At 39.5% G+C, this 24,725-nt stretch overlaps 1 protein-coding gene across 6 annotated transcripts in view; it reads left to right on the top strand.

The window, feature by feature from the left end:
* Window positions 1-24,725, top strand: part of HIVEP2 (HIVEP zinc finger 2) — a 136,745-nt gene that overhangs the window by 100,077 nt on the left and 11,943 nt on the right. For 5 of the 6 annotated variants that reach the window (XM_083856878.1, XM_083856874.1, XM_083856877.1 and 2 more), the window contains 4 exons: window positions 10,178-10,222; window positions 11,478-17,100; window positions 17,864-18,018; window positions 23,113-23,288. In XM_083856878.1, the coding sequence (XP_083713004.1) occupies window positions 11,689-17,100; window positions 17,864-18,018; window positions 23,113-23,288 (5,743 nt within the window). In that variant the 5' untranslated portion in view covers window positions 10,178-10,222; window positions 11,478-11,688. Of the gene's footprint in view, window positions 1-8,644; window positions 8,721-10,177; window positions 10,223-11,477; window positions 17,101-17,863; window positions 18,019-23,112; window positions 23,289-24,725 lie in introns of those variants that run through there. The other variant, XM_083856879.1, reaches the window with a different exon arrangement.

Here is a 24,725-nt window from a genome sequence, read left to right as displayed (position 1 = left end):
GGTTTATTGGGATGTCTTAATAGAAAGCTTCCAACTGTTTGTCATGGGATGTCAGGATGCAAAAGCCACATGGAAGGTCTGTCTGGTCTTTTCACCTTTACTCTTGTTATAATGTCAGTGAAAAGGGGATGATTTCAAAATCTTACTTCCCTCCCCACCCCGTGTTCTCAAGTTTCTCAAGTTAGAAACAGGAAGCTGTTTTGCATAAAGGTAAGATTGTGTTTTTAGCAAGAAAAGTTGATGTTAGACAGACTAAATATACCCACACAGTCATACTCAGTGGGTAGTCCTGGTTATTTTTAGGCTTTATTTGTGCCTCTCTTTATTTGTGTTTTTTTTTAGTGACACCTCCACTATACCTTCAGCTTGTAGAGAGGCACCACTTCCTGCGCTGGTATGAAACTGGCAATTACAGCCAGCCTTGTCAGGTGTCATTTATCAGGCATTGCAGAGGGCTGGTTTCAGCAAAGGAGGAACAAAGCTTAATAAAAAGAGAGAGAGAGGCAGAAGCATTCTCTTAATAATTTGCCCTTTGCAACAACAGACCCTTATCAGATCCCACGCTCATCTGGCTGCTGACGCTGTACTTGCTTCATTAGTATGAGCTATTTTTACACCTTTTGTGTCTTTTGAGGAACCGAGTGGGCCTGCTGGCTTGTAGTGATTCACCATCTCCAGGCGAACAGGGTGTCCTCAAACCCTGTCTGTGGGGGAGGAAGGAAAAAGCAGGGGGAAGAGTTCAATTGAATAAGTGAGTCGATTAAGTCTAAGATAAGATTATTTATCATAGATGGTCTGAGTGCTAAAACACTGTACTGTCATAAGGAAAATAGCCCTACATGTTTTTGATTTGCAATGCAGCATTTCAGATTGTTAGGAGATATCCCAAGGAACATTTAGTAGTAATTAGTTCAAGTGTAGCTTAGCAAGCATGAAGCCCTGCATGCTTGTACATATACTCCATGTGATAATTTCCCTGTCTATAAAGGAATGTTGAGGGCTAACATGGGGATATTTGGGAGCTGAATTTGATCTTTAAAGGTCATGTCCAACTCAAAACATTGGGTTGCATGTTGGTGATGCTTTATTTTGTTTGTTGTGCACAGATGTTGTTGGTGTATCATAAGCACCCAAGATACTTTTGGGCCAGACTGTTATGTGATTCCACTTCCACTTCTGATAATGGAAAGAAAAACTAAACTTGGTGGAATGAACCAGTAAGGATGCAGGAGAAGGACAACCCTGTATGAAGTTGTTTGGAGTTTTTTAAAGCTGAGCAACAGTTGCTTTCCCTTTTGATGGACCATCAGTCCTGAGAATGTTCTCTTAGAGCTTGTTGACCTCTTCCCTGGTGGCTGAAATCAGGGTTCTTTGCTGCACTTATTTCAGCTTTTCATGGATAGGAGTAATTTGGTGTTCAATGGTTTCATATTGCAGGTTTCCTTGGAGTAGTTTCAAAAGTTAGTGGTATGTGGGATACATATATGAAACTTGAGGGTGCTGTGGTGATGCACCTGATCTGACCTTGTCTGATGAAAAGTCATCATGAAATCTGAATAGTGTCTTTCCCAAAAGGTGTTTTGGGCTTTATTATGTTGTGCTTGTTGAGAATCTGTAACTTAGCTTTCAGCTTGGTCTGTGCCTTAAATAGCAACAGCTCTGGAATAACAGAGGTTTGAAATGTAGTTTCAAGTATTTTGGTGGACATTCATCTCTTCAGAAGTGTTTGCTTGGGAGAGTGATGGTAATGTTAATAAACACAGTTGATTTGTGTTTTGTAGAAAGAAACTTAAGTGCAGAGAGTGAAATTCCATGTATAACTAAAAAATACAGCAAAAAGCATATGCATCTTTTGCTGAACTTTTAAGAGGTGTCCTGATGCGATTGAATGTTATACATACTGACTTTCAATGCTTCATACAGTAAAAAAGAACAAAGTACTGTAAAATATGACCAGAATAATTTTGAAGAGGTTTTTTTTGGTTTTTTTCCCCTCTGCTAACCATCCTGAGGGTTGTACAGAAAGCAGTGTTCTTAAATATGCAGTCTAATTGATGTATCCTACATTACCACTATAGTGATCAGAATCTTTAGACAATGCTTAGTGACAGGATCTGCTGCACCAAAATGCCTGTATTGAATCATTAGTCAAAATGAAACATTTTGGCTGCTGAGTAGGACTGTTGTGACATCTATGCGATATTTGAGGCTTAATAGCTGATCTCAGCTGAACTCTTACAAAGTACCCAGGATGGATGGAAATAGAACTAATGTGAAGACCCATTCTACTTCAGGGGCAAAAAGTGAAAAAAAAAAAAAAAAATGAAGAACATACTGCTGGTGTTTAGCATGTGTCTGTTTTTGTTTTGACATGTGATGACCACAGAGCTTAGTAAACAGTGACGAGTTTTAAAATAAGCTTGTATAATAATTGGTGTGAGTGAAAAACAAATGCAAGCTCAGGTACTATAAATGTCTCCATATGTAATTCTTCTCAGGGTGAGGGTTTCAGTCAGAGGCAGTGAATTTGCTCATTCAAAAAGGTGTTAGAAAGATACTGATATTTTCATGTGAAATGGAAGTGGATTCTTCTGACATGGTGTGAAAGGAGGCATGGCTGTTCACAAAATCTGCCGCAGTTGCATAATTAGGATTGTGTAACATTTTAACTTAAAAAACCTCACTTCCCAGAAAATTCAGTTATATTTTCCCTCTGAGTTGAAAATGCTAGGCAAAGGCCTGGTATTTGCTTAGTGTTTCCTTTTGGCATGAGAAGAATAGTTACTTTGTACCTAAAAATGTTGCAATATTTACTCAAATTTTGATTTTTTTTTTTTTCCTGGGAAAACTTGGGGGAAAGCTGTATCATATCTTAACAGGGATTTACCAGTACAGCTGTGTTCTCCCCAGTGGCTGCCTGTTTGCAGTCCTCGCATGAAAATGACGAGGCATTTCAGCCTCTGCATGTCTTTCAGTTAGGAAAATTCTTATATCTGACAGCTTTAACAGTTTGAACTCTGTGAAAATGTTCTTACCCTTCCTACTGTAGGTGATGTTTTATAATTCTCTAAATGACTACAAACCACATCCACTTGAGAATCTTGCTCTTTGCATACACTTTAACCTTCCCAAGTGCTGCTAAATTCATAGTTTACTTAATCTGTCCTTTATTAGGTGTGAAATTTCCCTTTCCGATTAGCACGTTCCTTTGTGTTGAATTGAGAAAAAAATTCTTTAATCTCCATAATTTTCACCAGTTCTTTAAAATGCAAAACTTTCATTGCAATCCCAGTGGCACCACATAGCATCATTGGTTAGTGTTTGAGCCTTTGCTTTTCAGAGGTTTTTAGCCCTTTTTGAGCAGGGCCAAAGTTCCATTTATTTTCTACATGGTGAAAAGTAATCCTACAAATAGTGATGCCAAACTATTTGACACTTCTATGGTTTGGCACAGTATCGTTCTGTTTATCCTTATGTTTAACTGCTGTGGCTCAGCAGAAAGGGAGATAAAGTTGAGTTTCTGCTGAGAGAGAGTAGTCCAAGAATCAAGAGCTCATTTGTATCTCAGCACTGTTTTGGATACTCCTGGACATTGTTAATGTGTATTTAGTAAATATGTTGCTTACTACTTAATTCATCCTCAAGAAACACTCATTCTTCTGCAGATAGCACCAACGGGATTGGGCATCATAAAAAACTTGTTACGTCCATCAAAACAATGAAGTGGACCTTGGTGAGGATCGGTTTCTGACTGTTCTCTGCATGGGAGCTGTTCCCACTCCTATAAGTCATTGTGTACTACAGTTCAAAAGAAAATGAGGTGTTGGGGTGGGGGTATGGGCAGGGCAAAACAATTGTGGTATTTTTGTTGCCTTCTGAAATTTTAATAATCCTGGAAGTACTGCCTGTCAGGTCTGCTGTTGCTCTGCCATTACATTTTAAGGTCCACATGGGAAATGATTGGTATTTTATTAAACTGTTTTCATTTTTTAACTTGTTCCCCAAGGAAATAAGTACCAGCGTGAAACAAGTAGCAGTTTATATAGTTCTCTTGTTTAGTTTCATATCTGAATAATCCCAATCCTTTGGCTTTGTATAGATTCAGGGTTCAGGATGTTCATGTCAGGTAGCTTTTGTGTTATCTGACATGGTCTGTCAGACTCTTGAAGTTTACAGCAAGATTAGGCAACCAGAAACAGAATACTTACCTGATCCATTAAAAGCAGTGGGATCAGAGGGATCAATTAACTGCTAATTGGTTGACAAGACTGTTTGACTTGGCATCTCTTTGATAGCAGGATTTTGTTCAATTCAAAGAGAAGAATTGTGATTTGTTTTCAAATTCCTACCTATAAAGGAAGTATTTTAGATTAATTTGGCTCCTGCATAGGTTTTTCTCTCTCTTTTTTTTTTTTTTTTTTTTTTTTTTTTTTTTTTTTTACTCATCCTGTGGAAATAAGTGTTCAACTGGTCTTTGGCAACGTTAAAGCTTTTTTTATACTTTTTTTTTTCCATCTGGCAGTAATGTGTACATTGTGTATGATGCTGAAACAGGAAATAGTGATATACTTTTAAGTGAGCAATCCTTGTCGTTAAAAGGTCAGTGTTAATGCATTTCTGCTCTAGACTTCTCTATGGCTTCTTAAAATACACTCAAATTGAAGTTAAGATTTTTGGTTGGTGCTGTTTTTCTACAGAGAGCAGCAGTTTAAAATTATATTTGAGATACTTAACATAGCAAAAACTGAGTATTTTGCTGCAGCTGTACTCAAAGCATTTATGATACAAACCAGCATCTCTTAATGAAAATCACCCATGTTTTCTTACTACTGTGTAATTGAACATTTCTTGCAATATATGTTACAATTTTCTGTGTTCTTAGAGGTGTTGGATTAGTTTATTTTCACCTTGTGGCAAATAATTTCAGGTATTTTGTGGGTAGGATGTAAAAGGCTAAACCTGAGTGGTCTGATTCTGTTTGTTTTTATGAGGAATAAATCTGGTATTATGTTGTTGGATTTGCAACTCATTGCTTCAGATTCATACCAGGTTAACGTAGAGGAGAATTTGGTTCTCCTTGCTGTTGGAATAATTTGTCTCCTTTTAGTGTCTCTGAGTCAAGTCTCGTAATGAGAGGCTCTTGTTTCATACCTGTTTTTTCTGTCAGTGTTTGCTTGACCTCTGACTCAGTAGGGTCACATTCAGAGTGTAGCTCTTCTGCACAGCAAGTACACATGAACATTTATGTGAAATGTCTGAACAGGTCTAAAATCCTACAGTTCAGGTGTTAGAGTGCAACAGATTTGATTATTTAATTGTTTTTTTAGTTGATTTCAGTGTACTTTTAAGCAGACAGATTCCAGTCATTTTCTGCAACATGTGGTCTCAGGTAGTATTTTGAATTACATGCAATAATTAAGATTAAGGTGAATTTGGTAAAAGCATAAAATTAATTAAATATTACTAGTACAGATATCTAAACTGTGTCAGATTCCAATTCTCAATGGCTGAGATTCTATAACAGTTCTGAAAGTATAAGCCAGATATAGTTTGAGCACTGAAATAATAATTGCACAAATCAAAATGCCAGGTTTTATACCAATTCTAGTTTTGCACACACAGAATCTGTCCCTTGAAACCAGCAACTACCAGGGACAAATGTGCTCTCATGAGAGTAAAAGCCTGAAGCTGTTGTTTGGTCACACTGAGGTTGCAGTCTGCCCTTGATGTGCCTATGACTGGATTCTCTCAGTGAGTCCCCTCAGTTCTTGGCTTCTTGGGGAATCCTTGTGAGCACAATATAGCAATGGAGAACAGATCCTGCCCTGTAGCTTGTCCTCAAGTAAACTTAGTACAGTTTGTTAGATCATTGTGTACTGCATGTACTTGCTGAGCTGTGTTTGGGTTTGTATTGGATGGTCCTTTAAAATAATATTTTAAAAAGTATATTGTAATAATTAGTTCAGCTGCCCAAATTAAAAAAAAAAAAAAACAACAAACCAATCAAACACCAAAGAAACCACTCCCCAAAAAAACCCAAACCCAACCAAACCCATATGTATAATTCTAAATATTTCAGGGTTTTTCAAAAACTGTGGTTCTCTGGCTGGTTTTGGAGAGTGGCTATACATTCAATAAAGCACTGAAATCCAGAGGGCAGATGGAACATCAGGGGTGGAATTAAATTAACAAATTAGAGTAGTATCTTCAAATCTGAGGAGGTAACGAGCAGTTACGAGAGAGAAAGTGGTAGATTAAAATAGATACATCTAACCTGTTTTAAAAGAGCTGCCTTCTTTGATTCGCATGTGCAGAATGATGTCTTACTGCTCCTGCCAAACTGCAGCAACAGCACAGGCAGGCTCCCATTCCCCAGTAATTCAGACTTTGCCAAGTGTCAGTTGGTCACCTTTTTTCTCATTTGGGTAAAATGCCAAAACTATTCACCCCAAGGTCTGCATGCTTTTCATTATGTTGCTACATAACATCTTCAGCCCGTGAATGAATATATAACCTTGGCAAGCAGGATGAGAAAATGCTTACCTATCTTCATGCCAGTTAAATCCTTCAGTTCAGAGGTGCACACTGGATGATGATTGAGAGCTTCTCTTCAGATTTAGCCCACCTATGACTCTACCTATGCAGGAGAAACTGTAAATCCATGTTTTACTAGTGATCCCAGTCGTTTTACGTTTTTCACTGGGATATCAACACCAAGCAGTTCTGTGGGGAATCTCATTAGTAGGACAGAGGGAAACATGTAGGACAGCAAGCTGAAAGTATGCTGTCTTTCTTCCTGAAAGGCCAAGGCAATTTTATTCTCAGTTGCAGGTGGATAAGAGTTCAGAGGTGGCTCCTCTTGTAAGGCTGCTGGGCTTGTCCCAGATATAAACTAGACTTGCCTAATAAGAGTCTTGCCAGAGGTCTGTCCATGAGTATAGGGATTTCATAGGAGCCACTGCAGTTTGTCTGTGCTAGCACTTGCCCTATAGAATACAAATTCTTCAGGGGCCAGTTACTGTGGTTTTGGGTCGGCCTTGTGCTGGCAGAGCTGGACAGAAAAGATTTAAAACAAGGCTGGATCTGACCCTTAGTCATTAGACTAGAGTCAATATTTATTCTGTATGGTGTGCTCAGGATTTAGCTTGGAAGACATAAGCTTCCAATTTGTTCACTTGCAAGAACTGTAATATGAGCTACAAATTGAGAAGCAGTAAAAGTAATATTTTGCCAAATTTTATTTTAAAGCTGTTGAGTATAACCATTTTAATGGTCTGAAAAAAAAAAAAAAAAAAAAAAGAGTAAAAAAGAAAAGAAGGAATAATCTTGGAACCCTGCAGTCAATCAGGTATACATCCCCTGCATGCAGCTCACAAAGGCACTCTCTTTAAAAAAGTAGCAATAGGATAATGTTTCTTTCTCAAAAGTTCTGAAAATCTTGATTTAGTAGGTGCATCTGACATAAATACAGCTCCTGGTTTCCAAGTAATCTTCTCATGTTCAAAGTTTTCATAGAAGTGAAATGTCCTGTTTTGAAGCAGGCAGATAGCACAGCTAATGTGACTAGGGGAGCTGGCTCCTGGGCCACATTCCTGCCAGGAAACCTGGCTTGGCCTCCAGCCAGGAAGGACTTTGCAGCTCCTGTCAAACAATGTGCTCAGTGCAACTCCCATACAGCTTCTGATCCGTGTAGGTGGGCTACTCTTACTCACTCCACAGAGCTGAGCCATGCCAAAAGTATTGAAAAAATTGTGCACTTTTATCATCCTTAGTTCCTTGGTTTTAAATAGGTAGTAGTTGAAATATAATGAGTTTCTGCCTATCAAATAGCATGAATTTGATGAAAAGCAATATTTAAAAGTATACTTGCAATTTTTTTCTAAAGGAGAAACATTAATCACTTGGAAAAATGGAAGTTTTTGTTGCTTTAAGCTAGGCTGTGGATGTAGCCAGATGAGATAGAGTCTTGACTGGATAAAACAGACAGAATGCCAACTAGCTTTGCAGTGTCTTACATTTCTCCAGTTAGGCCAATCTCCCATTAGGGAGGGAAAAAAAAAGGAGAGAAATAATGTTAAAGCCATCTTTGACACAGGATGGGTGGCAGCTGAAACCAAACAAGAAATGATTACGTTCATTCTGGAAAGAGATTTATTTTCCCCAGGAGAGTGGCTCTTGCCATACTTAAGCCATCAATAATCCCTGTAATTAGCCTATACCTGTTTCATAGTGTAGGTTGAAAAATTGCATAGAATGTTCTGAAATTGCAGGGCTGAAGAATGGTTTTAACTCTGTAACAGAGTTCTCAGTCCAGAACAAGAAAGTTTTGGATGTATATTAGCATCATCTTTTGCTGAAATAAAACCATTGCTGCCACATTGCTGTGACTGGCAGGTTTCTTCTATAAAGGTGCTCTCAGTAAAAGGAGTATGGAAAAGAAAGGATACTCCCATCTTATAGAAATTTATCCTTCACCGTTTGCAAAATTGCAAAATAAGGAGAAGAGTATTTTTCTTTGAAGATGGAAAATAACTTCATGTTCTCTCAGAGAAGACCATTCACTCTTGTCTCTGTTTTTGCTTTCTCAAGCCACACATATTCCTTTACATCTGTGCTGGTGTATTGGCATCATTAGCGACCTGCAGTTGCAGCTCAGCTGCTGGAACTGGTTGGCCACTTACCTGCCATTTCCTCCTGAGCCCATGCCCAGCTGCTCTGTGGTAACTATTTCTGATATAATGTAACTCCTGCAAAAGGATTTCTTTTTCCATTTGGACATGCACCTTTTATTTGAGGAAGTGGATTAGGAAATTTTAAAAAATTGTACTTGGGTTGCATTTTTCTTTTTTATTTTAGTGACTCGTACAAGAGAGTTACTTTAAAAAGCCATTAGTACATCAAAACTAAATGACATTATGACCTAAAATATTCTGGCTTGCATTTGATAACTTGCTGTTATTTTATACTACAGGGGATTTCTCAATAGTTAAATTTTTTTAAAAAATATTTGACTAAACCAACATTCCATCAGTTATTGCTGGCCTAACTACTGATATATTATTTGTACTGTAATTAATTCATAACAGGTGGCATGGTACTGATTCTATTTGTGTCTAGTTGTCAGGCTTTGCTAAGTCCATTTGTTCTTGGAAAGTGTTATTAATTACAAAGAATTAAAAATTATTTTTCAATTTTTGTTGATTTTTTTATTTATAGAGGTTAGTTTTTTATAATTTTTGGTGTTATTCAATGGAGAAAACATGAATTGTCTAACTTCTTTCTGATAGTTGCTAATTGGGGATCATTACTATAGTCTATATGCCCTACTCTGAAGCTTATGTTCCAGCTGTTTCTAAAAGCCTTTCTTTAGAGATGCACTGACTTTTGGTATAAATAAAAGCTATAAAGAAATGCTGTCATTGTTGCTTTTGTTATCACAATTGAACAAACATCCTTTTCAATGAAAGGGAGAGTCCTCCTTTGATGGGAGAAATGTTCGTAAGGCAGTGAGATGATGTTCAGGCTCCCTCTTCTCTGAGCTGATCTTTTCAACAGTACAGAGTAGCCTGCAGTGTGCTGACAGAGAGGTGGCAAATCATGGCAATCACAGAAGTCTTTTAACCATGTATTCTATAATTTTGGTTTGTGAGTTTTGTCTTTGAGAAGGCAGCCATATATTCTGTAGCGGTATCACACAGGTGTTAACTGATTTGGGCACCTACTCCTGTTTCACTGCATTTTCTTGTCCCTGAATGGTGACACCTTGACCAGGAGTTTGTGCTGGTCCCTGAAACATTTAATGAGAGGCCTGGAGTCTAAAAGTATTAGCTGAGGAGAGGCATTGAAAGGGGATTTGCCAAGGGGATTCAAGGATAATCCAGGCTTAACAAAGGCATAGGAATGAAGAGGTACATTGGCGGCTCTCTTTTCACTGATTCAGAAAGGTGGAACTTTATTAGTTTAGACTTGATGTTATTCATCTACACATTAGAAACCTAAGTCCTTTAAAACCATTCATGCTTCTAGTCTTCAAATGTAATTGCTCAGACCTTTAAGACACAAGATGAAATTTTCAATAGATGAGAAAATGAAATTTTCAGACCTGTACTGTAAAGAATAGAAAATTTTCGTCATCATCTATACCTAGTATCAAAAATTTCTTATTTTTTTTCCACAGGAAATTTGAAGATAGTCATGCCTATTAGATGTTTTGAAGATGCAGGTAATTACTTTATACTGAAAATAAACCCATAAGTGCCTATTACCTTTGTGTTTTCCTGCACTTTGCTGTTGTTTCTTTAAGCCAAATTAATTTTCTCCACTGTAGGAATGAAAAGTATTCCAGTATCTCTAATACTGACGTTTTACCCTTTTCCTTGCTATTGTTAAATCATGGCTGTCTTTATAATTCTCACTATTTTATCCAGAAAATATCCTGTGTTTGGATAATATGAAAACAGCAAGCAAGCATTCTACTTCAAATTCAAATGCTGTACTTTTCTGTGAAAATCATACCTCTGAGCTTTTGGTCTTTTTAATATAACTGTGGAAACCTATTGCATTTAAGCATTAAAAATGCATGTATATCTGGATGGAATTGTTTCAACAGTGAAATCTAAATTGCTAAAGTCACATAGGCACAATCTCTAATACATTCTTTACATCTAGCGAGGCATTCTCACTAGAATTTAACACAGTGATTTGAAGGTGGAGTTGGGGAAAGGTACCAGTAGTACTGTGTTTGAAATACCACTTTGGTGTCTCTTTTTTGACTGTTTAAAAGTACTTTAGAATGTTGAACAACACCTCCTTATGAAACCATTTAGATGATCTAAGGTAAGAAGTAAGAAAATTGCTAAGAACTTTAGCAATTTTTTAGCAATATTCGGTAGATGCCCCAAGTTGACTAGTTGATTGTAAGAAACAAGCATCTCCATAGTGGAGGGCCATGTGCACAGACAGCCTCTATGTCAGAAGCTGTCAGAATCATGATATGGAAAGATTTCTTCTCTGATCAACCTACTTTGACTTGAGAGGAAGGCCCTGAAGTGCATGTCTGAACTCTAGGTGAGTAATACTGGATAAGGTAATTTCCACTCACAGTGTTAGGCGTCTGTTTTCAGCAGTGATTTGCTGAAAAAGCTTTGAAAAGATGTGGTGGACTTTTTGAGATCAATCCTTTAAACTGTCCCCTGAAAGCCTTTCAAAACTGTTTAATTTGGAATGTGTAGGTCTCTATTTTCTATTCCTAGAGCTGCTATGGAGTAGTGATTATGCTTGTGTGCAGTCTCTGGAGCCAGTCTTTACTGTGTCTGCTCACAAAAGAGAGTTTTGTGAAATGTAGTTACCTTTGCTGAAGTCCCTCAGTAATTTCCATGTAAAGCTAAATAGAAGAGCAACTGACTGCAGCGATGTTGTTCAGTATGGCTGTACTAACTGGTGTGGGGGGGTTGTTTTGTTTTTGTATTTCTGTACAGATAGCTGTGTCACCATGGAAGAGATGAACAGAACTTTGCTGTAGGAGATCACAAGTATCTCTGGATCATTTTCCGTCTCATTCTTTAATAACAATGGAGCATGTCCAAATGCTATAACAAGTCTTTGCAAATGTATAATAAACTGTTTAGGAAAGTTCATGCCATGAACAGAACTGTATAATACTCTCATTAGTGCACAGACACAAATCTAATGCCTATAGACTACTGCGTGGAAAGTTCCAAAGAGAAAGAAAAGTCTGTGAACTTGCAACAGCCCTGGAAAAATGGGAGCAACAGAACTTTAAAAAGCACAGCTTTGGGCACACTCCATGTGTCTGCACAGCTTTCAAGTGAACTAGCACTTAAGACCTTGTGTAACAAAATGGACTCTGGGGACACAGCTATAGGGCAAAAAGCTACCTCAAGGTCTGGAGAAACTGCTAAAGTACCAAGCAGATGGAGGCAAGAACATTCAGCTGTTATTAAGATGAGCAATTTCGGCAGTCAAGAAGTACAGCGGCAACCACAAATAGATCACGAGCAAGTAGGAAACACGGCATCAGCACAACTTTTTAGTTCTGGGAAACTGGTATCATCAAATGAAGCTGCACAGCAAGTCACAGAGAAGCAATATCCACAGCATCGTCCAAGTCCTTACTCATGTCAACATTCACTTTCCTTTCCACAGCATTCATTGCCACAAGGTTTCTTGCACAACATAAAGCCACATCAGAGCTTGGAAGGCCCTCCATGGCAGTTTCCTAGCCACTTGCAATCAGTTGCCTCAGAGGACTTGTTTCCTTTTCATATGCATAGCCATAGTGGAGGTTTCTCCAGGAAGAAGATTTCAAGTTTGAACCCTACATACAGCCAATATTCACAGAAATCTTTAGAACAATCAGAAGATGCTCACAAAAAAGAGCACAAACCCAAAAAGCCTGGCAAGTACATTTGTCCTTACTGTAATCGGGCCTGTGCCAAACCTAGTGTACTTAAAAAGCATATTAGGTCTCATACTGGTGAGCGACCTTACCCTTGTGTCCCTTGTGGTTTCTCCTTCAAGACGAAAAGCAACCTTTACAAACACAGGAAGTCACATGCCCATGCAATTAAGGCAGGGTTGGTACCTTTCACAGAGTCAGCAGTCTCTAAATTGGACCTTGATGCCAGTTACATCGATGTGGAAGCTGAGATACATTCAGATGGAGAACAGAGCACAGACACTGATGAGGAGACCTCACTCTTAGTGGAAGGGTCTGACAAACTGAGCCCCGTCTCACAGCTCCCACTGGACATTGCTAGCAGGAGTGGTTTTCACTCCTCCATGGAAGAGTCCTTGGTGGGGCCAATGAAAGTCCCCATTCTGATTATCCCTAAAGGTGGGATTCCGTTACCCAGTGAGAGTTCACCATATATTAGCTCTGATATGTTGCAAACCCCATCCTTAAGTTCCAAGTCCGATGACTCTCATACAGTTAAACAGCGACTTGCACTAAGACTGTCAGAGAAAAAAGGACAAGATTCTGAGCAGTCATTAAACCTCCTGAGCCCACACAGTAAGGGAAGCACTGACTCTGGCTATTTTTCCCGCTCAGAAAGTGCTGAGCAGCAAATTAGCCCACCAAATACTAATGCAAAGTCTTACGAGGAAATAATATTTGGGAAGTTCTATAGGATTAATCAAAGAACAGCACTAACTGTAGCCACAACAAATCAGGAACACAGTTTAATGGGTAGAAAGGGCAAAACAGACCCGTCACCTCTTTTAAATAACAGATTAGATATCAAGATGCTTGAGGAACATATTTCTCACCTGACTCCAAATAAAGAGGAGCTCATTGACTCCAGTAATCTGAGCACTATTAAGTCTACACAAGTTTATCCAGGCAGCAATACAGAATGTAGACAATCCCAGACCACATCATCCATCAAAAGTGAATCCAACTTGTACCAAGGCAGTCAGCAGGGTGATGTGCCTGTCCTTCTAGAGCCCCCAGTAGATTCCTCTCCTCTTATTAGAAGTAACTCCATGCCAACCTCTTCTGCAAACAGCTTAAGTATTCCCCCGTCTCTGAGAGGAAGCCATTCATTTGATGAGAAGATGACTGGCTCTGATGATGTGTTTTACCCTGGGACAGTGGGAATATCCCACCAAAGAATGTTGAGAAGGCAGGCTGCCTTTGAACTGCCATCTGTACAGGAGGGACACTCAGATTCAGACTATCATGGAAGACCAGGGAAAAATATCATTATTGCTTCCAGCAGACAGACAGCAGGTGACAAAGGGCCATCCTTAAAAGAGAAGAAAGGAGACAAGACCTTTTATGACTATGATGCCAGTGGAAAGCACTACAGAAAGTGGGAAGAATTTGAGGCTCAGAAGCAGAACTACAGGGACTCACCATCCTTAGGTGGGATGAACAAAGGGGGAGAGTTTTTTATTGATGCACTTGGACAATCTCAGTCAGTGCCATCCATGCTTGGAACAACTTTTGAAAACAGAAAGCGCAGGAAAGAGGAGAGTGTTGGAGATGAAGAAGACAGTCCTATGATTTGCAGCAGTACAACTGGCACCCCTGGGGGAAGTCAATCTTTGGACTTAGATCCCAAATCCCAAATTCCGGAAGTGCCAAGAAGTGGATTTGCCCTTCAAGGCCTGGAAAATGCTCCCCATTGCCATGTGGAGCGTTTCGAAATGTGCAGGCCTTACTTGCAGTCTGGAAGTCCAGCAGCTTCTTTGGAAGACTCACCCCTTACTGCAGAACAAGAAAAGACTGCAGAATCACTGGTTAGAAAGCCCCCTGGAAATGTCATCTCTGTCATTCAGCACACAAATTCATTGAGTAGGCCAAACTCATTTGAAAGGTCTGAATCTACAGAACATATTGCATGCCAGCAGGAAAAGATGTATTCACCATCTGAAACATGTGAGAGTGAGATTTGTGAGTCCCCAATGAGCCCAGACCGAGCTCCACAGATGGAAAATGTTGACACTGGGAAGCCAGCCCCATCCCAGCAGCCTCAGCCATGTCACATGCAGCCCAGGCTGGTTCGCCAGCACAACATACAGGTACCTGAAATTCGTGTCACGGAGGAGCCAGATAAGCCTGAAAAAGATAAAGAAGTGCTGAGTAAAGAGCAGGAGAGACCCACTGAAGAGTTCCAGTGGCCCCAGAGAAGTGAAACCCTTTCTCAACTTCCAGCTGAGAAGCTACCACCCAAAAAGAAGCGTTTAAGACTGGCTGACATGGAGCACTCCTCTGGGGAATCCAGCTTTGAGTCAACAGGTACCAGTCTCTCTCGCAGCCCGAGCCAAGAAAGTAATTTGTCTCACAGTTCAAGTTTTTCAATGTCCTTTGAAAGAGAAGAGAATATGAAGTTCATCACACCTCCCAAACAAGATGAATTTGGAAAACAGTCTGAGTTTTTAACAGTTCCAGCAGGTGCTTACTCACTTTCCGTCCCTGGGCATCACCATCAGAGGGAAATGAGACGCTGCTCATCTGAACAGATGCCCTGTCCTCATGCTGCTGAAATCCCGGAGATCCGAAGTAAATCCTTTGATTATGGGAACCTGTCTCATGCTTCTTCAGCTGGAACACCTACTGTGGCATTGTCTCCATCCCGAGAAAGGAAGAAATGCTTCTTGGTTCGCCAAGCTTCTTTCAGTGGTTTTCCAGAGATTTCTCAGACTGATCAGAGCACAGAACAAAGTATAAAGCAGGAGCAGATGGAACATTCACAGGTTGGTCTTCGCTCTTCCCAGCTTGTCTGGCATCACTCCCCTTCCTCTGTACTTCAGCCTATTCAGGTAGATGACTCCGGAAAACAGGCTATTGGCTCTTGTCCTCAGCTTAGCAATAGCTCATCCCACCTTGCCCAGCAACAGGCTCTTGTTGCAGACAGCCCAGAAATGTTAAGGACTCCTTTAATCCAACAAGCACCTTATATTCCTAACAAACATCCATCAGAGCAGCAGCAGCTATTTGCACATCAGGAAAAAGTCCCATTTCCCCCTATTCATAGCACCTTGTTTCAGTTCCCCTATCCAGCTGTCTGCATGGTTCACTTACCACCATCTCAGCAGCCTATCTTGTGGCAGTCCTGCACAGAACCCCTGCACTTCCAGCATCAATTTGTACAACAGCTGCAGAAATCTTACGTCAAACAGGCTTTCCAAATAGACGTACCTCCAAGTTACCACCTGGAACATGCACCTGAGCTTATTGGAAAGAAAGCAGCTGATTATGTGCATGCTAAAGAGCAAGCATACCAGCATTACTCAGGAACATCTGGGCCATATTCAAAAAATACTCTTGCTAAGTACCAGTCAGACCATAGCATTAAACCAACAGATACCTCCTCTGAGCAGCATCTTCAGACAGATTTTGACTCCCCAAGTGATGGATCTGTACAGTCTTTGCCAGGAACAGTTGTTCCCGTCAGGATTCAAACCCACGTGCCATCTTATGGTAGTGTCATGTATACAAGCATTTCCCAGATCCTCGGACAGAGCAACAGTCCTGCAATTGTAATTTGTAAAGTTGATGAGACAGTTTCTCAAAGAACATTGGCAACTAATGCAACCATGCAAGGAATTGGATTTAACATAGCTCAGATGTTGGGTCATCATGGAGGACTAGAAAAATATCCTTTGTGGAAAGTGCCGCAGACACTTCCACTTGGACTGGAGCCACCAATTCCCTTGTGTTTGCCTTCCACTTCTGACATGGCTTCTACCTTGGGAGGAAGCAAACGAATGCTTTCCCCTGCCAGCAGCTTGGAGCTCTTCATGGAGACCAAGCAGCAGAAACGAGTCAAAGAAGAAAAAATGTATGGGCAGATAGTTGAGGAACTAAGTGCAGTTGAGTTGACTAACTCAGATATAAAGAAAGATTTTCCAAGAATGCAGAAGCCTCAACTAGTAAGGCAGAGCTGTGCTACTGAACCAAAAGAAAGTCTGCCATCCATGTCATCCTCTTCATCACTGTCATCATCAACATCTCAAGATTTCCCACCTGTCAGCATGGCAGGAGCTGATGCATTCCCACTGAGCAGAGAGAAACTTTCCAGTTTTGATTCCACATCACCGGGACAGAAGTCCAGTGGCCTGTCTGAAGGAAGAGACTCACCAGAAGAGTTGGATGTAGATGAAACAGCCTCAGATATGAGCATGAGTCCACAGAGGTCTTCGTTGCCACCAGGAGAAATTCCTGCAGAAGACCAACAGAAACATCAAAAATTACCTCTTGGGATGTTAGTCCAGATGTCATCTAATACTGTTGGGAAAGTCACAACCTCAACCATTCTCCTGACAGATGTAGCAGATTTTCAACAGATCCTTCAGTTCCCAAGTCTGCGTACTACGACTACTGTCAGCTGGTGTTTCTTAAACTATACGAAACCCAATTACACTCAGCAGCCAACCCTCAAAGCTTCTGTTTATGCCTCATGGTGTATAAGTTCATGTAACCCAAACCCGTCTGGGCTAAGTACAAAGACCACTTTAGCACTTTTAAGGTCCAAGCAAAAAAACACCACAGAAATCTACACCCTGGCGGCTATGCACAGGCCTGGAGCTGGTAAACTGACATCATCAAGTGCATGGAAGCAGTTTGCTCAGGTAAATAAGAAATTTTAATAAAATTAATTCATATATGTTTATATGAGAAATTTCTAGTAAATTATAAAATGTGAGTTGATATTTTTTTAAAAGAAAAGTTTCCCCATTGAGAAATCAGCCAGCAACATCTTTCCAATACAACTTTTGAGCCTCAGTTTATCCTTCTGCAAGCTCTGCTATTTCTGCTGTCTCTGTCTCTGTCTCCATTTTCAAAATTAGATGTAAAAAGTGAGGCTTTTAAAGCCCTCCTTTCATGTGGGCCAGAGCCTGATACATTATCTCCTTTTATTTTGCCTCTTGTTTTTCCCAATTTAAACAGTGTCCGACACAAACATCCATGTGCGTTTTTAAGAAAAGATTAAGATAAAATTGAATAAGGATCCTCAGATGCATTTAATGTTTTTTACATATTGACTCTTCCTCATGGATTAAGCATTTGCTAATGGTGCCAGGGAAAATTCTGTAATGGCAATAAATTACCTTCTGAGGCTTCTCCATATCTGTTTTCCATGTATTTTTGTTTTTATTTTTTCCTGAGGAAAGATACAGTACTGTCTTTTCTGTCAAGACTCTTGTAAAAATTTGTCCATGTTGCCTCCTCTCTTATTTTCTGTCAAATTAAATGGGACAGATTAATTCATCACATAGAGTTGAACCAAAATGAGAGTTTGGCTTTGACCTGGTATGTTAAAAGTATTTGAAATGAAGTGTGCGTTTATTGTATGCTCCAGAAGTAACACCCTTCCTTGACTTTGTTCTACAGATGAAACACGAGCCATTCTTCTTGTTTGGCAGCAAGCTTGAAAAGAAAGTAGTGGGGAATATTATAAAAGAAAGAGTAAAAGGAGACATTCATGGAGATAAAGACATTACATCCAAACAAACTGAGCCGATACGAATTAAAATCTTTGAAGGAGGGTAAGAAAATATAACTGGAAATTTCAAGCTCAGCCTGTCATTTTAAAGACATTTGAAAATGAATATGAATGAATTAGAATGTGAACAGTCTCCTGTATTCTTGCCATGTCTTGTAGCTTCCAAGTCTCTTCTTTTTTGTGTATTTGTCAGTATTAAAACGCACTGCAGGTTACCTGTATACTCACTTTGGGCTCTGCTTTGCTATTAAGACAATTATTTTCCATCTGTGTGGAAAAGAGCACTCACTCAAATTTATTACCTTAATTCCTTAAGTCATAGGGAAGTGGATGAACTGTTAACATTTTGATATTTTCTGTGCCATTTCTCTGTATTTAATGACTTCCATGAGGATGTGTTTCCATTTTTAGGCACTATGTACTTCCACTCAGTTGAACGGGTTGATCAGGCATGCTTAGTCTTATTCTCATAATATTGTATTATTTATTATTTACTGAGGTTGGATTTTGGAGATAAAATGTAAGATGCCAATGAAATCTATAGCATCTAAGACTAATCCATAGATCTGTCATGTATGGTTGATAAAATAATGTTTAATTTTACTGTGGCAATCTTATCACTCAAGTGATAATAGAAATAAGTAACAAAGAGGGGAAAGCCAATTAACATAGTTTTGAGGCTTAAGAAACTTGTTAGGAAAAGAAAATGAAATAGACATTTGTCTCTGCAGCATACTCTAAAATGAATGATATTTTTGAGTTTCTTTTACAGAATTCTGACACAATGCAATTAGCTTGCCAGTTTTTAGTAGTGTGTAGTCAGGTGGCTTAACAAGATGTGGTTTTCAGACTTACCAAACTCAGATGGTCCCACAGCTCTGTTTTATTGGGGTAACTAAATAGGTCAGGAGGGAGATGTGAGAAATTCATACATCCATTTCCTTCTTCTGTCAGTTTGTACCCTTTAAAATGTCATTCGTCCATCATTGATGTTGTATTTCTGTCCAAGATTGAACAATCTCCATGAAATTACTGTTGCCTTTCTCTGTAGTCTGCAACACTGAAGGAGTATAGCTACATCTTTTCTGAAAGACTAAAAAAAGTTATTTTGGAGATTTTTATGGGTGTACTCGCCCAGACACCCTTGTCCTGACTGTTCTCTGTAGTACCTTGTCCTAGTACCTAAGCCAGTAGACTGGCTTTACAAGAGTCACCCTTAGGTGAGCCTAAGTTTACAAGAAAATTAAAGAGCTGTTGCTTCAACTCACACCCACTTTGAAGTATAAAATTTGCCTACTTCCCACTATGTACCATTTCTGAATTTGGATGACCCATCTGAAGATAGTCTGCCTTGATATAAGCTGCATGATGAGAGATCAGAAGAGTAAAAGTGTGTCAAGAAAAGCAACTTAAAGGAGGATTCAGATGAGTGTGAGCTGCAGCAGATTACTCTATAAAAAACTTCTACTATCTAATACTTACTTCAAGAAATTTTGTGTGTTACTTGCTCTACCTTGAATTTTCCCATATGCCAATAAGGTTTATGAAACTAATTGAGTAAAATCATATCATTCACACTTCACCTAGAAATGGCCCCTAGTAATATTTGGCTATGCTTAGATACCCTTTGAGTAAAACAGAACATATGAAACCTTGATGTGCACATTAATTTCTGGAGGGGGGAGAACAAATAGCCTGTGCAATAGACTGGGATTTCCTTAATAGAAACATATAAACTGCAAAACTTCAGCAAATGAGGTGATGCACTGTCAGTAGGTCCACTCTTTAATCACACATCATAACTTTATGGTACATTTTACAAGAACTATTTGTGGAAGAATAGATTTGTTCTTTCCATTCTAGACGTTCATTTGGCTATTTTTTAAATTGATGTAATGTACCTTAGATATTATTGTCATGTCTTGCACTGCTTTCTGTCCTGGTTATTGAATTTTTCCTTCTCTTCAAGTTATTGTTTATGACTTCTTAAAGCTAGTTTTTGACATGGGTGGGTTTCTATGCTTGCTTCTTCTTGGCTGTTTGTTGAGCTGTTTTGTTCTTCCCTCTTCAAGCGCATCTTCATCTCCTCCCAGCACATGGTGCAATGGACCATATAGCAAATGTCTGTTGTCTTCATGTCAGATTTTCTCCCCTGGACAGACAAGCATGGATGCTCATATCTTTTTTCAGCAGGATATTTTCATTTTGGTTTTCGGTTTTCATGGGAAATGGGTTTCCTTAGGCTTTGTGATTGCTTTCATTTCATAGGTGTGAAGAAGGTAATTAGCTGAGACAGATCTGTGATTGTCTACTTTTGATTTGTGGGAAGGCCTGTCCATCTGACAGGGAAGTGCAGCTCTGCTTTGTGCTGGTGGGGTGGATCATTCATGTGGCAGCTGGGCAAAAAGTAGATAGCTGTGGCTGGGGATGAGTGAGAAGCTGAAGGAGAGAATCAGAATTGAGGCAAAAAGTAGATCATAGGGTCACAGAGGTGTTAGGGTTGGAAAAGACCTCTAAGATCATTGAGTCCAGCTGTCAGCCAGTAGCACCAGAAGTCACAGCACATCACCACCTCACTGCAGAAAGGCCATGAAGAGCATTTTGTGAGCATCCTAGCAGAGGGTGTTTGGAAGGAAGAAGCTAACCACTGCTTTATTACCCCAGGCAGGTGGCTTGATTCAAGTGAAATTACCTGAATCACAAAATTTGCTTTTCATCATCTGTGACTGCAGATGTGACTGATGGGATATGAAGTAGTATTTCTGAAAGAAAAGCAGTAATTTGAAGTTCAGTAGTTCAGTACTTGTTGCAGTACAGTTAGTTACTAATGGTGTGCAAAGACAGAAGGGACAGGACAAGCATGCCTGCTCCTCTGACACTTAGCTTAATGACATTATCAGCTGACAGCAAGAATTCACAGTTTGCTTATGTTTGTACTTTCATATCTATCAGTAATAGACTCTAATTGAAAAACCCAAATAAAATAACACTTTGGGTAGAAATTGCAGGACACTGAGACTTGTTAATGCTTTTTAACTCAAGGGTCCCATCTTAGTCAAACTCAGCAGCAGTGGCCAAAGTCCTTACTTGGACATTACATAGTAGTAGGGAGGAAATTACTCAAAGCTTTGAGAGAGGTACAAGTTAGCAGTAAGACAGATTATTCCTGGGGTCTAAAAGGTAACCACCATAGACTCAAACTTCTGGTCTTTTAGTTTTTGCACGAGCCCTTCTTTAAATGTCAAGTTTGTGTGTGTCATTTCTCTTACAGTCATTGTTATGATGAAGCATACTTAAAGAGTCAAGGTCAGTTGTGGCCAAAAACCATCTATATGAATGATGAAGAGACACATGTTTTGTCATTGTCTTTGTGTCCAATGGGATCTGACAGGTGACAGAAGCCAGTGGAATGAGGTCAAACACAAGAAGAGCAGAGATGGAGCAACAGAAAAGCACATGTAATAGCACAGCATTTATCTTACCAGTATCAATCAGGGGTGGTATGGTAGACCACCAGCAAAATCAGACTGTAAGGAGAGATGAAGAAAAGATAAAATAGCAATATTTCAAATAATGATAGGCTCTTTTTTTGTCTGCGGAAGAAAGCTTGGAGGTAGTTGATGAAGCAGTGGATAGAGAAATGACTAGCAGTCATTGGCCTGTGCATATGAAGGAGAACCTGGGAAATGGGCAGCCACACAACCAAGATCCCAAAAATGTTTTACAGAAAACCTGCTAGAGAGATGACTAAATATTAAATTCCATTAGACTATGCCTGTTTTGCCCATGCTGCCAGGGACAATGAAGGAAATGGGAGAGGTACAGTTTGGCTGGAAATGAGATGAAAAGCTTGAATTTAAGCATCTACAATTGAAAGAGAAGCTAATGTGTTTAAAAGATAAGAAGGTGGACTTGAGAACAGGACACTGGTTTATGTTTTTCTAAGATATTAACTTCAGAATTTATATTGCCCATGATACAGCTAAACATACGGGAAAGCATTCATCTAAGAGCAGAACACTTGAAAAATGTTCCAGCTCTGTAACCCAAAAAATTGCCACTTTTTCTTGTAGAGTTATCATCACATTAACAGAATCTTTCACACAGTCCCTTTTTTATTTAAAGTACTGAATGTCAGTACCAACAATATTTTGTGGGCTGTGCATCCACAGAATGACTGAAAGTACTTTGTGCTGCTTAGGAAGAGGGCAGTGGAGGACAGAAAAAATATTATTTCTCAGTTCTTGGACTTCCTGGAATTTTACTTTGGATGAATGAGGATGGAATTCTTCCCCAAAGGAATGCCCAGAAGTCTTCAAACCTCAGAACAGCCTGTGTAGATTCTCTAGACTCTTTTAGATTTTAGTATTAACAATTTAGCATGATAAGGAAGGCAGTGTACAGCTTTACGTAGATTTTCATATCTTATTTGTTTTCTAACTACGCAGTATGTGACCAGCAAAGATAGCATAGAAAGCTTATGTCTGTGCTAAAAATTTCAGTGATGGCTTTCTTCAAAGCATCCATGCTTGACATATACCATTTTATTTCTAGAGGATCACATACCTTAGTGAACTCGGCTCGGTTTCTCTTTAGGGTGCGATTTATCTTTGGGAGTGTCAGGCATCTCTAATGTCCATCCTTGCTCATCACCCACGTTCCCTTTATGTTTAATGGGAAGAAACGGGCGTTTCCAGGATGAAATATTTCCAGTGATTTATCTGATCCCAAGGGTTAAATACACTAAAATAGTTAAATGCACCGCACTGCAAAACAACGCTGTTGTCAGTGGTGGTAAATGTCTGTGCTGTACGAGGCTGCAATGGGCTGAAATAAATCCAACCTACAGACTTGTATTTGGAGTTGTGTCTATAGGAATGGTTGTTCATTGGTTTCCTGACATGGTGTTTATACTGTTCTCATACTGCAACGTGTTGGTCTCATATTGTTTAAATACATCGGGAGCAGTATGTTCTCTAAAAGCCAAATGCTTTATGAGTTTCAGACTGAAAATTCAGGTTCCTTGGAACTTCCGTGAGTTTGCTTTGATGATGAGGATCAGATGCATAGAAGTGATGTTTGTACATGTGTGAGACCTAGAGTCTGTATGACTTAAATACTTGCTCTCTTCCAACAGGTATAAATCAAATGAGGATTATGTCTATGTCAGAGGTCGTGGCCGAGGAAAGTACATTTGTGAAGAATGTGGCATTCGCTGTAAAAAGCCAAGCATGCTCAAAAAACATATCCGCACTCACACTGATGTCCGGCCTTATGTTTGCAAGTTGTGCAATTTTGCCTTCAAAACTAAAGGTACTAGACCCTTTTTGCTGAACTCTTGCCACTTGTGGAGCTATTTTGCCCTCTGGGGTCCAATCACCTATTGCAATCAAGGAGAGTATTTTCTTCAGAATAAAATTGTTGTGTTTATAAATACAGGACTGTATAAGAGAGTTTGTTCTCTTCTGTTTAATTGATCCAGGGATTTTGTAAGACTCTGAAATTCCTTGGATAGCTTCATTAAGACCTATAAGCTCTTGGTCCTTCTGTCTGCAGAGAAAATGTAGTAGTGTAAGAACCACCCTGAAAAATAATACTCTGCCAACATTGTTACGTGGTGCAAATTTTAATTGCAGCAACACTTAAATGCTACCAGGAGACCATACTTCTTTATGACATAATGTAGAAGCAGAGCATCAGCTGCTGAGGAATACATGCCTTCACAGGCTTTACAGTGGGTCAGTTTCAAGTTTATAAATAATGTATGTCTCCCAGATGGGCCACTCCATCCACTGTGGCATTAATTATGAATAGAGATCTGATAGCTTCTGTTCACATGTATTTATCAGCACAGAAAAAGCTTCCATTTGTCACTCTCAGACACAGATAATGATATTCTTTGGAATTCAGATTTGTGATGCAACCATCTCCTTGAAAGGAAAAAAACCCTTTCCTTAGTATCATTTCTTTGTAGCACAGCCTAAATGAGCCTTACGTTCTCAGTTTCTTAGCTTCCCTTTGGCAGACAAAAGAAATGGATTCTGGTCCCAGTGCAGTGAAACTTAACTCAGAGGGGGAGAAAGGAAGCTAAGGAAATTTCTCCCAAGATCCCAGTGCAGCTTCATAGCTGTTTTGAGGATTGAGAATTGTAATAGTTTCCATGACTCCAGCACTTCTTCCTGTGCCAAAGATGGGAATAGCTGATGGATGGTAGTAGACCCATCAACCTAATTTAAGACGAGAACTTTCATGGGCATGTAGAGACAAAGACAAGGAGCTGCTTGTTTGTAGTCCCAGTAGACTATCTGGTGAGCTGTCCTCATATCATTGCTTACATTTGACATTGCTGGAGAAAAGGGTCTTGAGGAAGGCCTTGAAGTACATGACAGTATTGTGGTTTTACAGCTATTTTCAGAGAGGACATTCCAGAAAGAAGAGGTGGCATGGGGAAAAAAGAGAAATTGCTTGCTGAGGCTGGCATTTCTCTGGCAAAGAAGAAGAAACATGGAGGAGGTGGTTTCCTATTGCACAAGAAGGGCAGGAGTAGCAAAAGACTAGGTTAGCCTTCAAAGTCTAAGAAGTGTTAAACGGGTGTATTACTGATTATAAGCGCTTGTCAGCCTCATAACTATTGTTGCTATTTTGCTGAGAGTTTGTAGCAGACAAATTTTCAGAGGTGCTTAGGTTTTTAGTTTTTCTAAGCATTTTGCCATCCAGAAGCATCAATGACCAAGTTAGGCTTTTCATGCA

Source organism: Zosterops lateralis (genome assembly GCF_965231275.1).
Source record: "Zosterops lateralis genome assembly, chromosome: 3".
Taxonomy (NCBI): Eukaryota; Metazoa; Chordata; class Aves; order Passeriformes; family Zosteropidae; genus Zosterops; species Zosterops lateralis.
The sequence above is the reverse complement of the archived record's forward strand: the minus strand, read 5'-3'. Positions and strand labels throughout refer to the sequence as shown.